This window comes from Tricharina praecox (assembly GCF_024521635.1).
Source record: "Tricharina praecox strain CBS 144465 chromosome Unknown BZA05scaffold_12, whole genome shotgun sequence".
NCBI classification, from domain to species: Eukaryota; Fungi; Ascomycota; class Pezizomycetes; order Pezizales; family Pyronemataceae; genus Tricharina; species Tricharina praecox.
The window spans coordinates 545187-564165 of NW_026250414.1; the positions used below are offsets into that span (position 1 = coordinate 545187).

The 18979-nt window shown below is 55.5% G+C and overlaps 6 protein-coding genes and 1 non-coding gene across 7 annotated transcripts; 2 read left to right on the plus strand and 5 right to left on the minus strand.

Annotated features, from left to right (window-relative positions):
- The first annotated feature begins 928 nt into the window (after window positions 1–928).
- BZA05DRAFT_373670 (6-phosphogluconate dehydrogenase) lies at window positions 929–2765 on the plus strand. Its single transcript, XM_051481734.1, has 6 exons — window positions 929–1299; window positions 1356–1387; window positions 1459–1507; window positions 1561–2072; window positions 2129–2266; window positions 2323–2765. The coding sequence occupies exons 1-6, from the start codon at window positions 1101–1103 to the stop codon at window positions 2605–2607; spliced, it is 1215 nt and encodes a 404-aa protein (XP_051339431.1). The 5' UTR covers window positions 929–1100; the 3' UTR covers window positions 2608–2765.
- Window positions 2766–3611: 846 nt separating this feature from the next.
- On the minus strand, window positions 3612–3685 carry BZA05DRAFT_t181. Its single transcript has one exon. It is a non-coding gene; the product is annotated as a tRNA-Val (tRNA).
- A 220-nt stretch (window positions 3686–3905) lies between these two features.
- On the minus strand, window positions 3906–5548 carry BZA05DRAFT_436335 (uncharacterized protein; the record flags this gene model as incomplete). Its single annotated transcript, XM_051486403.1, has 3 exons — window positions 5211–5548; window positions 4939–5129; window positions 3906–4888 (listed from the first exon to the last, which is right to left on the minus strand). Exons 1-3 carry the CDS (start codon window positions 5381–5383, stop codon window positions 3906–3908), a joined length of 1347 nt encoding a protein of 448 aa, XP_051339432.1. The 5' UTR covers window positions 5384–5548.
- An 803-nt stretch (window positions 5549–6351) lies between these two features.
- BZA05DRAFT_47060 (RNA recognition domain-containing protein-containing protein) lies at window positions 6352–8765 on the minus strand. The gene is made up of 2 exons (XM_051487910.1): window positions 6491–8765; window positions 6352–6426 (listed from the first exon to the last, which is right to left on the minus strand). Exon 1 carries the CDS (start codon window positions 8693–8695, stop codon window positions 6545–6547), a length of 2151 nt encoding a protein of 716 aa, XP_051339433.1. The 5' UTR covers window positions 8696–8765; the 3' UTR covers window positions 6352–6426; window positions 6491–6544.
- A 202-nt stretch (window positions 8766–8967) lies between these two features.
- BZA05DRAFT_398241 (uncharacterized protein) lies at window positions 8968–10501 on the minus strand. Its single transcript, XM_051483701.1, has one exon. The coding sequence runs from the start codon at window positions 10231–10233 to the stop codon at window positions 9136–9138; it is 1098 nt and encodes a 365-aa protein (XP_051339434.1). The 5' UTR covers window positions 10234–10501; the 3' UTR covers window positions 8968–9135.
- A 2961-nt stretch (window positions 10502–13462) lies between these two features.
- On the plus strand, window positions 13463–15084 carry BZA05DRAFT_398246 (ferritin-like domain-containing protein). The gene is made up of 3 exons (XM_051483702.1): window positions 13463–13806; window positions 13856–14605; window positions 14657–15084. The coding sequence occupies exons 1-3, from the start codon at window positions 13682–13684 to the stop codon at window positions 14679–14681; spliced, it is 900 nt and encodes a 299-aa protein (XP_051339435.1). The 5' UTR covers window positions 13463–13681; the 3' UTR covers window positions 14682–15084.
- Window positions 15085–15585: 501 nt separating this feature from the next.
- BZA05DRAFT_47104 (uncharacterized protein) lies at window positions 15586–17328 on the minus strand. Its single transcript, XM_051487937.1, has 4 exons — window positions 17125–17328; window positions 16986–16996; window positions 16624–16900; window positions 15586–16463 (listed from the first exon to the last, which is right to left on the minus strand). The coding sequence occupies exons 1-4, from the start codon at window positions 17226–17228 to the stop codon at window positions 15797–15799; spliced, it is 1059 nt and encodes a 352-aa protein (XP_051339436.1). The 5' UTR covers window positions 17229–17328; the 3' UTR covers window positions 15586–15796.
- Between the last annotated feature and the right edge of the window lie 1651 nt (window positions 17329–18979).

An 18979-nucleotide genomic window follows, 5' to 3' on the forward strand; every position in this document is an offset into this window, starting at 1 on the left:
ATCCGAGTCCCACTCAGCACTTTCACCTGCTCAGCCCTCGAAGCATATCCGCATCCCGCGTCTCCGCCAGCATGGGTACAATGAAAGAGGAAATACAAAGGAAATACAAAGGAAATACAAAGGAAATACAAAGGAAATTCGCACTTACACTCTTTCTCCCAGGTATTCCTCCATGGGTGACGGCTCCCTCTTCTCCCGGAGCCCTCCTGCCGACACCCGTGTGCCCGAGGAAGTGAAGTATAGGCAGCTAGACTACAACCTCTGCTCGGATAGCTGAACCTCGACTTTCCGTTTCTTCCGGCTTCGTCCTCCTTCTGAGCTTCGGCCCATAGAATCACTGTTCCGGCTTCCATGTCACACACTCCTTAAAGAGCTGTTCCGGGGTTTCTTGGCATTCCGCCGTTCACGCCACCAATATCGCCCGCTGCGTCGTTTGCCGATTTTCCGCGACTGCAGCGCCGTGAGAGTATGGCCCGTCTTGAGCTGGTGGTACCGAGACGCAACTGTCCTGTGGGCTTTGGCCGGTATCAGATCCGTCCGTTGCTTCTGTGGCCAATACACGTGACGCTTCCTCATGCGAGTTTCCATACATCTGCATGCTCGGGTGGTGGTTTTGGTTCTGTGTGATCATACTCGTGCTCAGCTGATCTAAACTATAGCGATGCTCAAGAGGCGGCGAGTGGCCCCCGCATGCTCGCTGTGAGTGAGAAGCTGTGAACTCTTTCGACCTTGTCCTGGAGTCTGGACGGTGATGGCGATCAGCAGCACCTCCCCACTCATCCGACCCCACATGACAGGGTCCAAGTTTAGCCGGAAGCTGCAGGACAAAGAAATTCGTTCGTTTGGCTTCGTCTTTTGCTGCTATCTTCCACGCGGCTTATTTTAGTGGGGGGACAAGACAGCACGGAATTGCAGAGTGGTGGAATACTCGACTCGACTAGCGCCCTTTTGATCCCCGCTCCAGTGGAACACGCAAAATTTCTTTTCTTCCACACAGGTTTTTTTTTCGCAACTCGGGTTTTTCGTCCTCTTTCCTCCCTTCCCATAACAACCCTTCCGTCTCCCTCCCAATTCCACCCCCCCACATCACATACACAACAATGGCCGCCGCTTCCCGTACCATCTCCAGGGCTCTCCGCTCCAACCTCTCCCGCCAGGTCGTCCCCGTCGTCCAGAAGCGCGGCCTCGTGGTTGCTGCTACTGCCGCTAGGGCCACCGTTGCTGCTGTCCCTCGCTTGGGAAACCAGACTCGGGGTGTTAAGACCATTGACTTTGCTGGAACAAAGGAGGTCGTTTACGGTGAGTGCGATTGATGCGATTGAGTCGATGTGATGGTTACTGATGGTAGCTTGCAGAGCGCTCTGACTGGCCTCTGGAGAAAATCCAGGTGAGTCATACATCGCGACTACTACGGATTGAGTGAATTGAAACTAAACAATTGTTTCTTTGGATGAGTAGGACTACTTCAAGAATGACACACTTGCGTTGATCGGCTACGGATCCCAGGGTGAGTCGCAATCGCGTTGATTGATGCGCGATCACATGGTTGACACGCTGCAGGTCACGGCCAGGGTCTCAACCTCCGCGACAACGGCCTCAACGTCATCATCGGAGTCCGTAAGAACGGAGCTTCGTGGAACGAGGCCATCCAGGACGGCTGGGTCCCCGGCAAGAACCTCTTCGAGATGGACGAGGCTATCTCCCGCGGAACCATCGTCATGAACCTTCTCTCCGACGCCGCCCAGTCTGAGACTTGGCCCGCCATCAAGCCCCAGCTCAAGGGAAAGACTCTCTACTTCTCCCACGGCTTCTCCCCCGTCTTCAAGGACCTCACCAAGGTCGAGGTTCCCTCGGACATCGATGTCATCCTTGTCGCCCCTAAGGGATCTGGCCGTACCGTCCGCTCCCTTTTCAAGGCCGGAAAGGGTATCAACTCTTCCATCGCTGTCTGGCAGGATGTCACCGGTAAGGCTCAGGAGAAGGCCATTGCCCTCGGTGTCGCCGTTGGCTCTGGTTACCTCTACGAGACTACCTTCCAGAAGGAGGTCTACTCCGACCTGATGGGTGAGCGTGTAAGTCTTTCCTCTGGCTCCGTCGATGGATAAGTTCGTCGTACTGATGACAATAGGGTTCTCTCATGGGTGGTATCCACGGTATGTTCCTCGCCCAGTACGAGGTTCTCCGTGAGCGGGGCCACACCCCCTCTGAGGCTTTCAACGAGACCGTCGAGGAGGCCACTCAGTCCCTCTACCCCCTGATCGGAAACGTAAGCTTCTTCTCCCTCCGTCACCCACCTACCTGCCCATATTAACATGCGCACAGTACGGAATGGACTGGATGTTCGCCGCCTGCTCCACCACCGCCCGCCGTGGTGCGCTCGACTGGACCAACAAGTTCAAGTCGGCCATCAAGCCCGTGATGAACGACCTGTACGACTCGGTCGCCAACGGTTCCGAGACCCAGCGCTCGCTCGACTACAACTCTGCCGCCGACTACCGTGCCAAGTACGAGACCGAGCTCGAGGAGATCCGAAACATGGAGATCTGGCGCGCCGGAAAGGCCGTGAGGAGCCTGCGTCCTGAGAACCAGGGACAGGAGCAGAAATAAATTTGTTCGTGTGGCGCGTTTAATGAAGGGTATGGGTACGAGGGCAATGTCGTGTAAATTATATGCTTGTTTGTGATCTGATGTGATGTGAGGCGGTGGATGGGTCGGTGGATGGATGGGAAAAGTTTTGGGTTTTTCCTTCCTACTTACTTGCTACCTGCCTGGCCATGACCGCGTGATGTGCTGTGATGTGCTGTGCTGTGAGACTTGATATTTCCAACGTCAAAATGGAATGTCGTCACTCGGAAGTGGTAATTGCGCTAAGCAGGCGATGACTCTGGCCGGTTGTGAGTCAAGACAAAGTCTATACGATCCAGCCGCGGAGCGCTAAACGCGGCCCTCTATTAATTAGCAGCTGTCCGAGACCACAATCCGAACGGAGAGTCAATAGAGTAGCAGCTTGAAAGCTGGGAGTGTAAACACACCGCGGTAGCCTCGCAGGTAGTTAGCCAAATACCTACCTACTTCAGGATCAAAACTCCCCACGCCACACCCACCAATACACACAGCCCGAGCACCATTCTCGCCCGATACTAGCTACTTGCCTACCTATACACTCGTAACAATAACAACAATAGCAACAATAACAACAAATAGGCCGACCCATCCCACCGTCCCCCCGCAGCGGTACGTCTGAATCAGGAAATCCGGATACAGGGAGCGCGACTAGGCCGGGCCAGTCCGCGATTTGGCTTATAGGTAGCTTATGTACTGGGTGCAAGGGTAAGTGGTGCCTCACCTTGCGCTGATAATTCGTGATAATGGTGAGGCACGACTTATTGGGTGTTCCTAGTACCTATGGCTTATGTACAGTCAGTAGAGTACCTATGGCTCGTATGGCTCGTGGGCTCGTGTGCGCTGGAGTGATTGCTGTTGATCAGAGCTTCGTATTACCTATATCTACAGCATAACTACCTGAAGTGTGTATCGTTCATATCTACGACATAAATACTCGAGTATTAAAGTAGGAGCTAGTAGTAGTGAACGGAGCAAAAAGAAATTGATGATTTCACCCAGGCTCGATCTGGGGACCTTGTGTGTGTTAGACACATGTGATAACCAACTACACCATGAAACCGTCTGTTCACCTTTGTGTAAGTCTATTTAGAATTATCACTGTTGAGTATATGAATAATTATCAGAGCTCTAGGTATAATGCAATGTAATGTATGCTACCAAATCAAACAAATCAAACAAGTGAACTCCCAACCAAAGTCTACGCCGAACACCCAACCTTTCCCATAACCAACCCTCCATCACTCCGCAAATCCCAATTACCCCAGTTATGTAGGTAACAACTATGTAGCCCCCTCAACCACCCCCGCCAACCACGCCAGCCCCTCGCGCACCTCCACGCCCTCGCCCTTCCCCTGGTGCTCAAACCTCCTCAGATGTTTCAGGCAGGCCTTAACATGCGGTAATATCCTATTCCCGAAGACCCTTCCCTCCGCCATGACCGCGGTCCTGACCATTCTTAGACTCTGCAGCCCCTCGTCGAGCCCCGCAAGTTTCCGCAGGTGCGCGTGGATCACTGGGTCCACGCTGAATGAGCGGTTGAACGTCTCTGGCCGGATGAGCCGGTACGAGGTGAGTGTGCCGAGGAGACGGGTGAGTGTCGTCGGGTCCTGTGCGGACGAAGAGCGCTGGAGTAAAACGTGCGGGATGTGCGAGTGGTGGAGGTGGCTGCATGTGAGAAGTAGTGCCGCTGCGGGGTAGGAGGCCCGTTGAAGGGCTGCGAAGGTTACTTCGAAGGCGGATAGTAATGGGCTGAGACCTTTCCCTGTGGTCTGCAGGAGGGATATGTACTCCTCTGCGCTGACGTCGTGGAGCGCGATGTAGGTGCCGGCAAGCTCTAGTGCGGGGAAGGAGGTGGCGAGGGTCGAGACGATGGTGTGTGCGGAGGGGGAGGTGGGGCATAGTGTGCCTGAGGAGTTTCGGAGGAGGAAGTCGAGTGCTTCACGGTGGTTGAAGGCGTAGCCACTGTGGAAGTCTTCGAGTTCGAGTTTGTTGAGCATGTGGTCTGCGTAGTGGCGCATGGCCTGCGAGGTGGGATTGGAGTGGCTTCTTTTGTGGCTTTGTTTTGTGGGTGGAGTTGTCGTGCTTGCAGGAGGATCTTCATGTTGCTGCATGGCGGGGATCGGTATTGGGGGACGTGCCCCCGCTGCCCCCGCTGCCGCCGCCGACGGATATGAGCTCCCCTCTGCAGCGTACTCCTCCGTTTCACCCTCCGGCCCACTATATCTCGGCGTGCAATATTCCACACCCTTGGGTGTAGGAGGGACTTTTCCACAAGTCAGCCCAGTCCGCCCAGCAAAAATCGACAAAACTTACGATCTTCCTCGGCCTCTTCCCTCCACGCACCCAGTCTCTCCATCCTCACCACCCTCCCATTCAAAAACACCTGAGTATCTTTCCCCTCCACACTCCTCTTGCGCCTCTTTGCCGCAATCCACTCCCTCACATCGTGCTTAACATTCTTCTCAAGCTTGTACTTCGTAATGAAGCGTTTGTACTGCGCATCACTATTATCCCAACAGGTTAGTAACATATTCCTTTTTTCTCATTTTTTGATGGGGTGGGGGGGAGATTGGCAAGGGACGCACGTAGCGCGGAACCCGTATTCACGGGCCATGATATCCTTGATCTGCCAGAGCTTGAGGTCTCTGACCAGATAGAGCGTCTTGATCAATTCGTAATGGGCCTCCCATTCCAGCGTGGTATGTTGGCGGCCCGAGAAGGTTCCCCACGAGGCGGTGACTGTAGGTGGAGGGTTCATTCCGGCTGTTTTTGCAAAAATGGAATGAATCGGGAATAGCCAAGATATAGAGAGAAGGGGGAAGGAAGAAGAAGAGAGACAGAGAGAGAGAGAGATGAAGAGAAAAGGTCCGACGGTGCCCCTTAAGACCTCCTCGTCCCTCGGTGTGGCCCACTCGCCATAGATAAAGCGGGTGCACAGTTGGGCGGAAAGTTTTCTGCATGATAAACCCGGCGTGGGGGGATCATGCAAACTCCTACAAGTTGCCTGCATCAGGTTGCGGGGGGGTTGAGGTATTCCTTCCTCCCACCACCACCACCCACGCGGGATGGATGATAGTTAGAGTGGGCGGTGTATGTAGTTACTCTATCTAGAGTTAGGCCGTGATGGGAGTTAGAGTAGGGATGCGGGATGCGGGCCTGCCTGCGGGATGACGCTACATCATTCGCCACGAACCCCCACCCCCCCACCCTCCACCCACCCCTTGGATCCCGGGTGAGTGCGATGCGAGCGCGGGTGGGGTTTCAGATGCATTGGGCCGGTGGCGCTCGCCGATACCTAAGCACTTCGTTACTTATCTACGTTCCATTTTTCGTCAAGTCTGGAACCGTCGTGGAACGCAGACGTGTGCAGTGCGTATAGGTAGGTGGGATCACGTGCGTGGGTTGGCAGAGTGATGTTCCATGCATCGGGTTGGGAGGATGGGGTCGCCCTGTTGGCTTTTGCTTTTGTCGGCACATGTGGACATACTTCATAATTGTAAGAGCATATACCTCTGCCCTTGCGATATCTTTCCGATGAGAGAGATTCGGTTGGACTTTGCTGCCGCGGGCGTTTGGCTCCACGCGAGACAGTGCTAACCGTATGCATTGTTGCATATATAGCAGGGCTATGGTATTTCGAATCTGCGACGAGAAATGATTGGTCATGGGCTGCACCCAAATACCCGGAGGCAGCACCTCTATCTCTCCAAAACACAGTGGGGCAAGTCGTATGGCGTGCATCGTCTTTGCTGACGCCACATAGGGAGTGATACCTAATGTTCATCCGGCGGTTGCCAGATACTTGCGCCAATTAGTGCGAGTAATCGCCGCGAAGTCACAGGTAGCAGTGCATTCATTATCGTACCGATTAGATCTCCCCAAACAGTCTCATTGTATTTTTACCCCACATCCCCACCTATTAAGCAGCCCCCTTCCCTCGTGGTTTCTTAACCGTCTTTTGATTCCAGTTCTTCCTCTTCTTCAGCTCCTTCATATCCGGTCCATCACCACCTTCGCGTTTCCTCTTCGATTTCGCCAGCTCCTTCTGCGCACCTGTGGGTTTCTTCCCCTTGACCCCCTTCGGCTCGCGCACAACGCCAGCCTTGGCCTCCTCCCGCCTCTTCTCGCCCACCTCTCTTGAGCGGGTTTCATTCTCCTTGCGGCGGTTGACGACTTTGGCGTTCTCAATGGCGAACTCAACGATAAGCCGCTTCTTCTTCTCGATATCCGGAGCGGCAAGACGACGACGTGGCTCAGCACCCTCCTCATCCTGCGGCACACCAGGAATGAGCTGGCCGTTCATGTACCGTAGTCCCATGAGTGCGTAGCGATGGCTCCAGTACTCGACGAATCCGTAGCCCCTGGATCGCCCGCCCATCTTCTCGAGCTGGACTTTCGCCTGCTTGACGACACCGAGCCCCTTTGTTCTTCGCTGCTCCTCGGCATCCTTCCCCTCGCCGCCGTCGCGGTAGAGTTCTTCTTTGCTGAGTGCGGCGCGAAGTCCGGATTTCATGTCCTCCGCGAAGCCTGGGATGGCTTTACGAGCAATCTGCTTGAGGTCTTTGGAGGTGACCCAGCGCGGAAGGTTGCGGATCGAGAGGCGGGTGAGGGAGAGATGGAGGTTGGGGTCGGCTTGGAGGAGTTTTCGGCGCTGCTCGCGGGATTGGTCGCGGAGGAGGCGCTCGGAGGGGCTGAGTTTTTTCCAGGCCGGGGAGGAGGCGGGAATCATTCCTTCGTTGATCAGATAGAGGCGGCGTTTGTCGTTGTTGGTCTTCTCACGGTTCTTCGCGGCGCTGGAGGCGAGCTCGTCGGCTTGGTTGCGGTCCACGGCCCGGGAGAGGGCGAGGATGCGGCCGTCGAGCGTGTACTTTCCGTCAGGGTCGAGGGCTTCCGATTGAAGCAGCGAAGGCCGGCTTTCAGCTGCGGTGATGCGTGGCGCATCGCGGAGAACGTCGGCGGCGATGTCGGGGTTGTAGAAACAGACGAAGCCGGTGCCCTTTGGCCGGTCCGTTGCGTGGTCGATCACGACACGGGAGTAATGCACTGGTCCGAATTGTGTGAAGTGCTTGTAGAGGGAGTCGTCGGTAGCCGAGTAGGGGAGGTTGCGTATGAAGAGAGTGGTGGTGGAGTCGGTAGGTGGCCGGTCTTCGTCGTCGTCCTCATCATCCTCGTCGTCTTCATCCTCATCCATTTCGTCGTCCTCGTTTTCGGCATCAGAACCCTCCTCCTCGTCATCGTCTTCAATATCCACACCCCCGTCCACGTCCTCGTCCTCCTCCTGGTCGTCGTCGTCGTCGTCCTCTTCCTCCACTTCATCTTTGACAGCCGCAGGCTCCTCATCCTTTCGCGCCTTTTCCCACTCCTCTTTCTCAACCGCCCAATCAACAGCCACAGTCCTCCCCTCAATCTCAGTTCCATTGGTCGCCTCAATCGCTCTCTCCGCATTCTTGTACCCCTTCATGGTAACAAACGCAAACCCGGACATCTCACCATTCCTCTTCTTGGGGATAATGACATCCTTCACCTTTCCGTAGCTCTGGAAGTACTTGAGCAACTGCTCGGGCTTCTGCACGCTCCACGGCAGATTGCGAATGATCAAGCGCGGACTCCTCCTCTTTCCCTCCTCCTCCTCCACCTTTTTCGGTCTCGAGGTACCCGTCGTCGGCAAGGGGAGTTTATTCTCCTTCGTCTTCTCCTCCGCACCGGGCTTCGCGCCCTTGGCAGCTTCTCTCCTCCTGGGCTCCGCGAGCTCAACCTTCATCTTCCGCCCCTCGAAGTCGGCCCCATTGAGCTGCTGTATCGCCTTCAGCGCATCCTCCGCGTCCGCGAACGTGACGAACCCGAATCCGCGCGACTCCTTCGACGACGGGTTGACAACGACCGTCGCATGCTTGATCGGTGCCACGAACGAGAACTTCTCCGACAGCAGCGCGCTGGTCACCGAGTAGTCCAGCGAGCGCACGAACAGCGTGCGCCGCTTCAGGATGTCCTGCTCGTGGCTTTTGACCGCCGTCTCGTGGTCCGTCGTCGTGCTCGCCGCTGCGGCGGTGGGTTTGGGGGTTTTCGCCATGGTGTTCGAGGTGTGTAAAGGTGTGGTGGGTTGGTGGGGAGCGGAATTGAATTTCGCGCCTGAAAGTTTGTGAAAAATATCTCGCGGCGTACAAGCTTCCCTTGGCGGGGCGCTAGCTTCGGCGCTCACTCGCAGGGCTAGGCATTGCACCGTGGTGTGGGGGCCACGGGGATCGGGATGCCGTGTAACGCGGCGTAGCGGTTGTGGATCACACAATGGAGCACAATGGCATCATGTTCGATTTCACTTTGTTGGGCCCGTCGGGCTCATCGCACTCGTATCGGCTCTTTCTAACATGCCATCTATGGGGCCATTTTGTCTATGAAGAAGAAGAAAAGAAAGATGGAATAATCAAAAGAACAAGCAGAAGAAGAAGAAAGAATCCAGCCCATGCAAAACGCCATTACCCCCACACAAAAAGCAGAACCAACGCATGAAAATCACGAACTCAGCAAATCCCGGACACTCATCCCGCGTCCGGACGTTGATGTCCTAAACCTCCACGCCGCCTCGTCCCGCCGCCCCTCATCGGCCAGCAGCAGCAACGCACCCGCCGTGGCTTCCAAGGGACTGTGCATTGGCGGCTGCGGCTGCGGGAATATCATGGGCGATATCGACGGAAGCCTTATGCCATGCGCGGGGGGTAGGGTGAAGAGCGGTGATGCGGCGGCAGAGTGGATGGGAGCAAAATCGGGGGACGTGGCGACCGACGACGGATTGGTGGTGTAGTTCGAAGTCGGGTAGTCCTCAGGCTGACTGTACCGTCGCTGCTGCTCCTGCAACAGGAACTGCATCTCCAATTGTTCCCGCTGCTGTCTCGCCAGCTCGTCCTCCCTCTCCAGCTCCCTCGTATCCTGGTCCGCATCCATATCGACATCATCCTCGTCCTCGTCCTCATCCTCCTCGCCGCTCTGGCTCCTTGGCGAAAACACCGGCGGCGCACAGCAATTCTGCACACCCGCCGCCTTCTGCAATTCCTTGAGGCAACCCTCCAGGTACCGCACGTACTCGATGCTCGCCTGCAGAATCGCCAGCTTGTGCATCTCGACCCCCTTGCCGCACGCGGGCACAAGATTCTTGAGCGTTTCGAACTCGGCATTCATCTTCGATCGCCGTCGCCGCTCGATGAGGCTGTGCGCGGTTTTCCGCGCGACCTTGCGCGAGGTGCTGGCGGCCGAGTTCGGCGATGTCGTTGTCGACGTCTTTGCAGCGGCGGTCTTGGCTTTCGTCGCTGGCGTTTTGGATTTTGTGGTGGTGGGGGTTGTGGTTGTGGTAGTGGTGGATGTGCTGCTGCTCCCCGAACTCGGAGGGGACGAGGATGGCCCAGGGTTCATCTGGATTATCTTGCGGGTGCGCGTGGGTGGTGGGGGGAGAGTCACGGGCGCTGCATGTGTTGCGCCCGTGGCCGAGCCGGGTGCCCGCCGCTTTTTTCCGCGGGATGTCGAGACAGGTGCAGATGCGGGCTCTGCTGCTGCGAGAGCTGGCGGTGGAAGCGTGAACGTGAGCACGGCGCTCGATTGGGACTGTTGCGTGGCCATTCCGTGGGGGAAAAGTGTGTGAAACGAAACAACAACAGTGGGAGAACAGGCAGTGAGGGTTGGTGATCGAGAGGCCGGCGATGGGGGGGCTTGCACGCCGAGCGTAATGGAGGTGGAGAAAACGGCGAGAGGTTGGTTGAACGAGAGATAAATGCTCGAATGGTCCCTTTTGTGGTCCAAAATGGCTATATATCCCTCCGTGGAGTAACCTCCTCTCCTGCTTGGGAGGTGGTGGTGGCTGTTCCACCACTCCGCCGACGCCCGTGCTGCTAAGATCGAGGCTGATAGGTTCCCCAGCTCACGCACACGACAGCAGTGGCACTTCCTGTTGTGGAAATGTCGCGTGCGCCGTTGGACGGCTGTGATTGGCTCACCGGGGCTTTGCGGGAATCCGTAAAGTCTGCAGGGGTCAGCAAGGTGCAAGACTGCAAGTCCGCTTCGTTTGATCTGAGCACGTTTCTGGCCGAGAGGTGGGTAACTAAGGGGAGCGCAGACAGCCCCCCCACATTTTACTTATAGGAAAACCGTTGTGGATCTCGAGACGCCTGAAGAGCTTATCCCCCTCCACGCTCAAGCAAGCAAGGCGATGGATGGATGCGGGATGGCCTGCGGGGATGCGTGAACTGGGCGTCCGCGCAAGCTTCCATGTGGGGCTTTCAACGTCGTCGTCGATGTCATAAAACCTCACCCACGTGGGGCGGCGAGATCATCGACTTCAAAGCTCGAATTCAGGCCAGAGCTCGGGAAAGGGAACGGTGCTCGATCATCACTTTATCTCGGCGCATGTATGTATGAATCATGATACGTGGACGGAGTCAAATTCACCTTGGCGGCGCGCCAGCGGTGGCTGTGCAAGGCTATTCCGGATGTTGGCGTGTCCGCATCACTGGTGATCACTCACTGGTATATACCGCTTCTCGGCGTAATATTCATCCCGTCCTTTCAAGTCCAGCAAGGCCGTATGCGGCAATGAATTGATGTTCTCTCTCTCTCCCGTGCTTCCAAGAAGTTCCCATCTACGACGACAACGACATCCACTCATCCCTCTTGCCCGCCCCATTCCGCCCAGCATCAATCATTCAGCACTCAGCAGCAATTCTCTCGCATATGACATGCACGATGGTCACGGATCCGAGCACCACGCCACGATGTATGTACGTATTCGGCCATGGTTCGACGTCCTCGAGACTCGAGAGCCTGTCGATACCATATCTCTCGTAGTCCAACTACCTATTTCGATCTATCATATCTGCTCCCAATCTCTAGTTCAGTGGAACTGCTAACCGTGGGCTGCTTACTACCTCGGCTATCTGCCTGGACGGTTTGATGTACTCTACATATGTGGCTCAGTTGCGTCCGCTTGGTGCATACACGCAGGACAGCTACAGTCATGTACGAAGGAAGGGCTGGTCTTGATTTCGTCCGCTCAAGGTTACCGGTATCCTGCCTACGAAGCCACAGGTGCCATACACACACCCTAATTGTAGCTCCATTGGTTTGGTGTGTAGGATTGTGAACTGATTTGACATCCATGGTGCCTTTAGTAGCTAATGCGGAATGAGATATGGCCTAGGTATATAGCAGTCAGCTACGGACATAGATACCATCGTCGTCGTCCGTATCGAAACGTTTGGTGTACGATGCAAACAGCAGCGCAGGCCAAAACATCATGAACGGACCTGTATGAGATTTACGGGCCCGAGAAGCGTGCGAACAAACAGCCCTGCGATATCGATACGTCTCAAGAGTCAACTGACGTGATGGAAACTGCACCTTGGAAGATCTACGGTGCAGGCTGTCAAATCTTCGGCTTCTACATGGTACATAGCCTCGCGAATCACCAGCCCGACACAGCGGCTGCATGGGGGGGAAGCCAATGAAATTAAAGGATCGCTTTAAGCTACCTATGACATCGTGTTGGCCCTTGGGACGTTGTCGCTGTCGGTGGACGGCGTTTGAGGACTTGATCGATAATCGATTTCGTTCGTTGCACTGATAATCTCTATGCGTGATGTAACGATTGCCATGAAACTGCAACTCGTGGGTCGTGGGTCGCACTGCGCTTGTGCTCTTGGATGTTGGGACCGACCGACCGACCGACCACCGGCGTTTCAGACGTGTATGAACCGAGGGCCCTTTAGCCGCTGGCTGTCGGCGGATATATACTCTACCTACCCCACGGCAGGCTAGGTAGGAAGGTACTTGAAGCTGTCGACTTCCCAACTGCGATGCAGTTTCTCATGTTTGAGATGCACTTTCCTACATACATTAGGTACATACTTGCTGGAGCAGGACTCGGTATGTACATACATGGAGGGTCCAGCAACCTAGGAGAAGATGTTACTTTTTCGTTTCAACTGGCGAAGGTGATGATTGTTTGCCAGTCAGCGCCACAGCACAGCTCGCCGCTTAAGCTGAGGTTGGAGCTGGGTTAACTAAGCGCTGCAGCGTGGAAGTTTCGCGCGCCCGCCGACGGCGACCAATCAGCCTTGGTCGTTCGGGCTCGTTTGCATGCCCTCGTCCGCTATTTCGAGAACGAAGCATGGAAACCTTCAGGCACCAGCGATGGTGGGCTTCATATGATGCGACCAATCGAACACAGAGAGATCAGCTTTTCGTTTTCGCTTCGACGCAGGGCCGACGCGTATAGTAGAGATTGGCTGCGAGTCTGTGACTCGGCCAGCCGCGTGGCTCAGCTGATGCTCTTCTTGACAAATACTATACCGTACATGCCCTCCGCAGCCCGCTGTGCGAAGGCGATATCGGCGGATCTCACTGTGACTACCTATCCTGATTCCTATGTACGAGATCCATCATCCGTGTGGACTCGCTATTTCTGGATGGGGTTTGCACGTCGACTCTCGACTCTCTAGTCGTCGACTGCATGCGTGGTTTCATCTCGCCGAGTCTACCCCCATCCCAAACGATACCTCCGACATCCATGTTTCGAGCCAACAGCGGACGCAGATGGCGGATCTCACTCGACAGAGTGGGGACCCTGCGCTTCCTTGCATAGCGTCTAGACTCTGGTTACCGAATGCCAGTGTACCAGATATCGAAAGAGAGTTATCCCGGTAGATTCTCACGTTGGAACGTCAAGGCTTAGTTCTCGCTTCCTTCTGTTACAGGCGTACAGCCATCCTCCTCCAGGCTCCCCCAGCGCCTGGCCGGCCGGAGGTTTGTATATCTCCCTCCTCCTGTCCCGCCCTCCGCAGCTGTTCCTTACCACTCACCTCATCATCCGTAGCTCCAGGCGATTACTTGCCTCCTCCGTTCTTCTTCTTCGTTCTCTTTCATTCTCTTTTCCATTTGATATCCCAGGTGGATCGGTATATTTACATTTTATATCCCTTACTATTTTAATTCTCCGTCCATATAATCGAATCGCTGCTCCGTGAGCCAGCATCACCAAATCTGACATCCACACCACATCAACATCAACATCACCATGGCAATCTTCAGGAACCTTCTCACGTGTGCAATCGCCTTCAGTGGGCTATCCACCGCCCTCCCGCACAGCAGACGACAAGAAGCTGCGGCGCCAGGCCTGACAGATATGCAGATTCTGCAATTGTGCGCCGCACCTCATCCACCCCACCCATGCGCCTGCTAACCTTCGCAGCGCCCTAACACTCGAGCACCTCGAGTCCGCCTTCTACACGGAAGGCTTCGCGAAGTTCCCCGCGGCAGACTTCCTTGCGCTGGGGCTCGACCAAGCAACGATCGACGGCCTACAGGCCATCGGCAAAACCGAAGCAACGCACGTCATCGTGCTCTCAGACACGATCACCTCTCTCGGGGGGACGCCCGTTCCCGCCTGCACCTACAAATTCAACCTGATCGACGCCGCATCCATGATCGCGACGGCGCGGGTTCTCGAAGCGGTCGGGATATCCGCATACCTCGGCGCAGCCCCACTGGTGAGCGAAAAAGCGATCCTGAGCGCCGCGGCGTCAATCGTTACCGTCGAGGCGCGCCACCAGACGTTTATCCGCACCGCGCTGAACGCCCAGCCCGTGCCGCAGGCGTTCGATGCCGCCATCGGCCCGCTGCAGATCTTTACGCTCGCCGCGGGGTTCATCGATGTGTGTCCCGAGGCGGCGAACCTGGGGCTCACACCCCTCGCCCCGCTGAATGTTCTTGACGCCGGGAGTATACGTGCCGGCAGCGCGCTGAAGATGACGGTGCCTGATGCGGCGAGGGAGGCGGGGCTTAGCTGTACTTTCACTACTGGAGATGGTGGCCTGGTGTTCGCTAAGTTTGAGAATGGCGGCTGTGTGGTCCCTGATGGACTAGGTGGTGAGGTGTTCATGACGGTCACTACCGAGGCCGAGGGCGTTAAGGTCCTTGATGATACGAAGATTGTCGCTGGGTAGGTTATCCCGACGATACTATCTGAGAGCGTCACTAACGCACTAAATAGGCCCGCTGTGCTGGTGCTGTCATAGTACACCACTCCATCCAACCATCCAGCCAGCCAGCAATAACAGCCCGTGTACTATGTAATCACACCTCCTCGCCCATGCCCATACCGTCGACGTCGAGCGTCGAGCGTCGCATATCACAATTTCCTTTGTTTCCCCCAAGTTTGCATTAGGTAGTTAGATAGATAATGTACGAGTACCTATGAACGATGAATCCAATCCAATGCAGCCAGGCGGCTACAGTCTACGCTACGAGTACATAGTTGGAGGTAGTTGGACGATGCAGAAATTGCAGAACTTTGAGACGTGTCAAACGTGGATGAGATGTGGATGAGGTGTGGGGTGGGATGTGAAACGGAAGATGAAACACGTGCGGAAAAATAAGAAAAAAAGAAGGGATAAGCCGAGTGAGTATCTGTGATCAAAGCCGAGCGGTGGGCCGTGGGTAGGTGGTGGTGGGTGGTGCCCGGTATACAGTCCGGCTGCGGGAATAGCGACGGCTCCATTGGTACCCGCGTGCCTTCCAGAAGCTGCCCGTGATGTCCTCAAGCGAGGTGCTACCCGTGCTACCACCGCGTGATATCTCGTGATATCTCGTGAGATGACATCGACATCGATATCGACGTACCTATAACGAAAGCGCCCACTGCCCAGTATTCCGCCAGTATGTACCAGCACTACATATGGCTAAATCTCAGTGTTATTTACATAGGGTAACAGGTTCATTGCCAGCAGTGAGCACACCATCGCATCAAGCCAGGATATCACCCTTCCAAGACTACATACGGCTTACTCGTATTTATATTGAAAGCCATGCCCATTGCCCAATGCCCATCCAATGCCCATCCAATTCCCATCTAATAACGCACTTCCTACATACCCCATATTTCCAAAAATAATTCCTAAACTTCCTAAACTTCCATGTTTGCCCGTGTGAAAAAGAAAATGGTGTGTGCAGAAACAACAAAAAGCCAAAACGACATTTTGCAGTACAGACCCCCGGGAAACATTGTGTTCGAAAGAAAAAGAGGAATGAGAATGAGAATAAGGAAATGACATGCGTACGCTCATCTAGATTAGAATGGAGAAATCGAGATGGAGAGAGGGATGGAGAGAGGCAAACGAGATTCCAAGCGCACTCAAAGATCATTAGCGAGCGTCGACGCGACAAACTTGACGGTATTCAATATCTTCTGGCAGAGGGGAGGATCCATTCCATCGGGGCCTACTTCGCAGGCGCGATCGGGATCTCTAACGATCGGCTTCCTTTTGGAGAGGCGTTCCATATCCGCGACGACGACCCACAGCTCGGCGAACTCCTTCTTGACGGCGGCGGTGGCCATGAACTTCCACGCAGCGTCGAGGCGCGAAATGGATTCGAGCGTGCGCCGGTAGAAGAGGACTAGTAGCGGCAGCACAATCGACAAAAGCATGAACGACGAGTACGCGCTCGTCATGCTGCCCAGACAGGAGGTGCACGCGAGCGAGGACTTGACGTTGGCGAGCGCCCCCCGCGAGATGAGGAGGCAGTGCTGGATGTCCGAGGTGGGGGGCGTGGTCTGCAGCGTCGTGATCGTGCTGAAGAGGTCGAGGCTGCACGTGCACGTCGGGAGGTTGCAGCCCGGCGGTGTCGAGTTCGCCGTGAAGTTGAAGACACCGTTGGTGTCGGCCGAGGAGATCGGCATCGACATCGACATCGGAGCCGGATTCGGCGGCGGATATATGCCGACGTTGGACGCTAGTTGTTCCTGGATGATTTCCATGTGCTCCTGTCGCTGCCGGACAGTCTGGAGATGTGGTAGCTCGCTGTTTTCCACCCCAGCAAGGTTAGAGCCCTCCCCTTGGTATCGCTCGTGGAGGCGGAAAACCCAACTCGTTCATCCACTCGAAATCCCCGGTGAACAGCTTGTTCTTGCCCTGAATGCTTCCGCACAGCTGCGACCACTCATCATCCCACATGACATACAAGTTCTCACCGAGATGTCCAGGATCAGCCGGGACATGTAGCGTGTTATTGTTGTTGTTGATGATGATGTTGTCGGGATGATGATGATAGGCGGGATGAGCCTGATGGACCTCCAGGATCTCCACATGCAGCGGGGGGGCGCCATCATCGGAGTTCGCGCGGCGGCGTTTCCTTGGACGGCCCATCGGTTTCTGGAACGAGTAATGGCACGGCGTCTGGTCGTTTGCGCACCGCGCGCATCCCGAGTCTTCGCCCGTGCATCGGAGCTTCCGTGCGCCTACACAACTCGATAAACCCGGGGGGCGTCAGCCAGCATGCCCGTTCGGAGACTTCTCGGAGACTATCGGGGGTGCACGACGCACGGCATTCGTCACTTTAGATTGGTGACCCTACGTGTTAGCCTGAACAGATCATCACACCGGTAGACAGGTAGGTAAGTATCGCAGGAGATGGAGAGATAGGCGAGAGGAAGGGGATAAGTGGCAGGTGTTCTGCACTTACCAGGCCGAGTGCTTCTTCTGGTCCATGTTGCTTTGGGTATCGTTTTGGCGCCCTGGATGGAGGGATCTTCGGAAGCTTCTGTCTGCTGAGGAGGGGGTTCGCATATGAGGAAATGGAAGGGCAGGCAAGAGAGAAGCTGGCTGCTGTGGAGGTCGGACCGGTGAAGGAACGGCTCTGAACCCTAACCCCCGCCGCCTTGTCTTGGACAGGGAATTGATTGCGGACGAGACGCTTCTTACCGAAAGAAGCAGCTATTCGCAGGCGGAGAGGAGGGGCGCGCGGAGGCGGGAAATGCGGGGTGACCGTCAGGAAATCGCACGTAAGGGGGTTGGGGACACGGTTGTGCTCAGCCTTGCTCGATGCGAACGGACGAGACCGGTGAACGGTACTATTGGTATGCAGCACTCGGTATCCCCCATATAAATACACCAGCGTCGATATGTAAAGATAGTAGATATAGTACTCCCTACGGTAGGATGGTATGGTAAATACCACGATTGGAGTCGGGGGTACATCCATATGATAGATACGGTACCTATAGCACCTGTCTTCGCGTGTCGAGGGGCTGGACCCGGGACAGCGATTCGTCACGGGCTCAGGTAAGCGAGAGAGACGGAGAGAGGATCTGCGGACTGCCCGAGCCGAAATTCGACTAGCTGGAGGGAGCACCGACACTACATACTAGTAAAAACGCAGGGCTGTTGTTGGCATTGGGCTGTTGAGTCTCCCAGACGCTCGCCAATCGCATATAATGGCCACCGCAATTTTCTCTGGAGAGACATGTAGCTGGTGTTCACCTTCGGATACGCCATGTGGTGGCTGGCTCTACTCTAGTTACAGAGCACGAGGCACGATCGACTCGGTGGAGATCAATGTTAATTTCACATCGAAAGCCACATTGAGGGTCTGGGCGGAGGCGGCTCGTCTACCGAGTACACCACGATCGCCGGAACCATCGGTATACATAGCTAATCGATGGCTGGAATTCCAATACGAGAGGTCCCCGTCCCCGCACAATATCAATGATCGCTATATTTATATGGTAACGGTCTAAATCTGCAATCTTGGTCTTGCAACCGAGGCCGAGACGTCCTTCCAGGTATCTACATATATAGCCGACTGTTTCGTCTGGAATTTTCAGACGGAATCTTTTGGAGGGGCTTGATGCAGGTTCAATTCGAGTTCTTCAGAGTGAAGGAGTGGGATCCTTATGCAGCAGGAACAGAGACTGTCACTCGCGGGCAGGGTCCATCACAACGAACAGGTTGTCCTCGACATTGTTGAGGAATTGCCCACCAATTGACGCACGGCGAAGTGTTTGTGCTGCAAGTACAAGATGCACGGCAAAGTGTTGGTGGTAATAGCCACTGCGGGTACAAGACCCAAACCCAGGGAACACCCCAACGAGAACTGCCCCCAGGAAAAGACCCAGCAGAGGAAGACGCTATGGACTAAACCGGGCGAGGCCAGGATCGATTCAATATCAGCGACCCATTCGCCAGTCGCAGATGCAGCGAGGCCATCCTCTCTTTCCTGTCAACAGCGGACGTAAGTGCTAGGGCGCCAAGTTCCGCCTCTCAGCACTGAGGACGAGCCAGAGCGGCCCAGTCTGCAACCGCGGCGGCGGCGGACCCCACACGCCCGATCACAGGACCAGCGAGGGCAGCGCCAGGGCGAGGAAGCGGCAATGTGTGCAGCCCAATCCCACGAACGGGAGTCTACTCTTCCTGCCTGGACCGATTAGTCAAGCGTCAACAGCCGCAGAAAATGGGGGACTGGCGGCAGATACACAGAGCACTTGTCTTTTCTTTTCATCGTTCTCATTCACATGTATTTTCCCTTGGCGCAGCCAGAA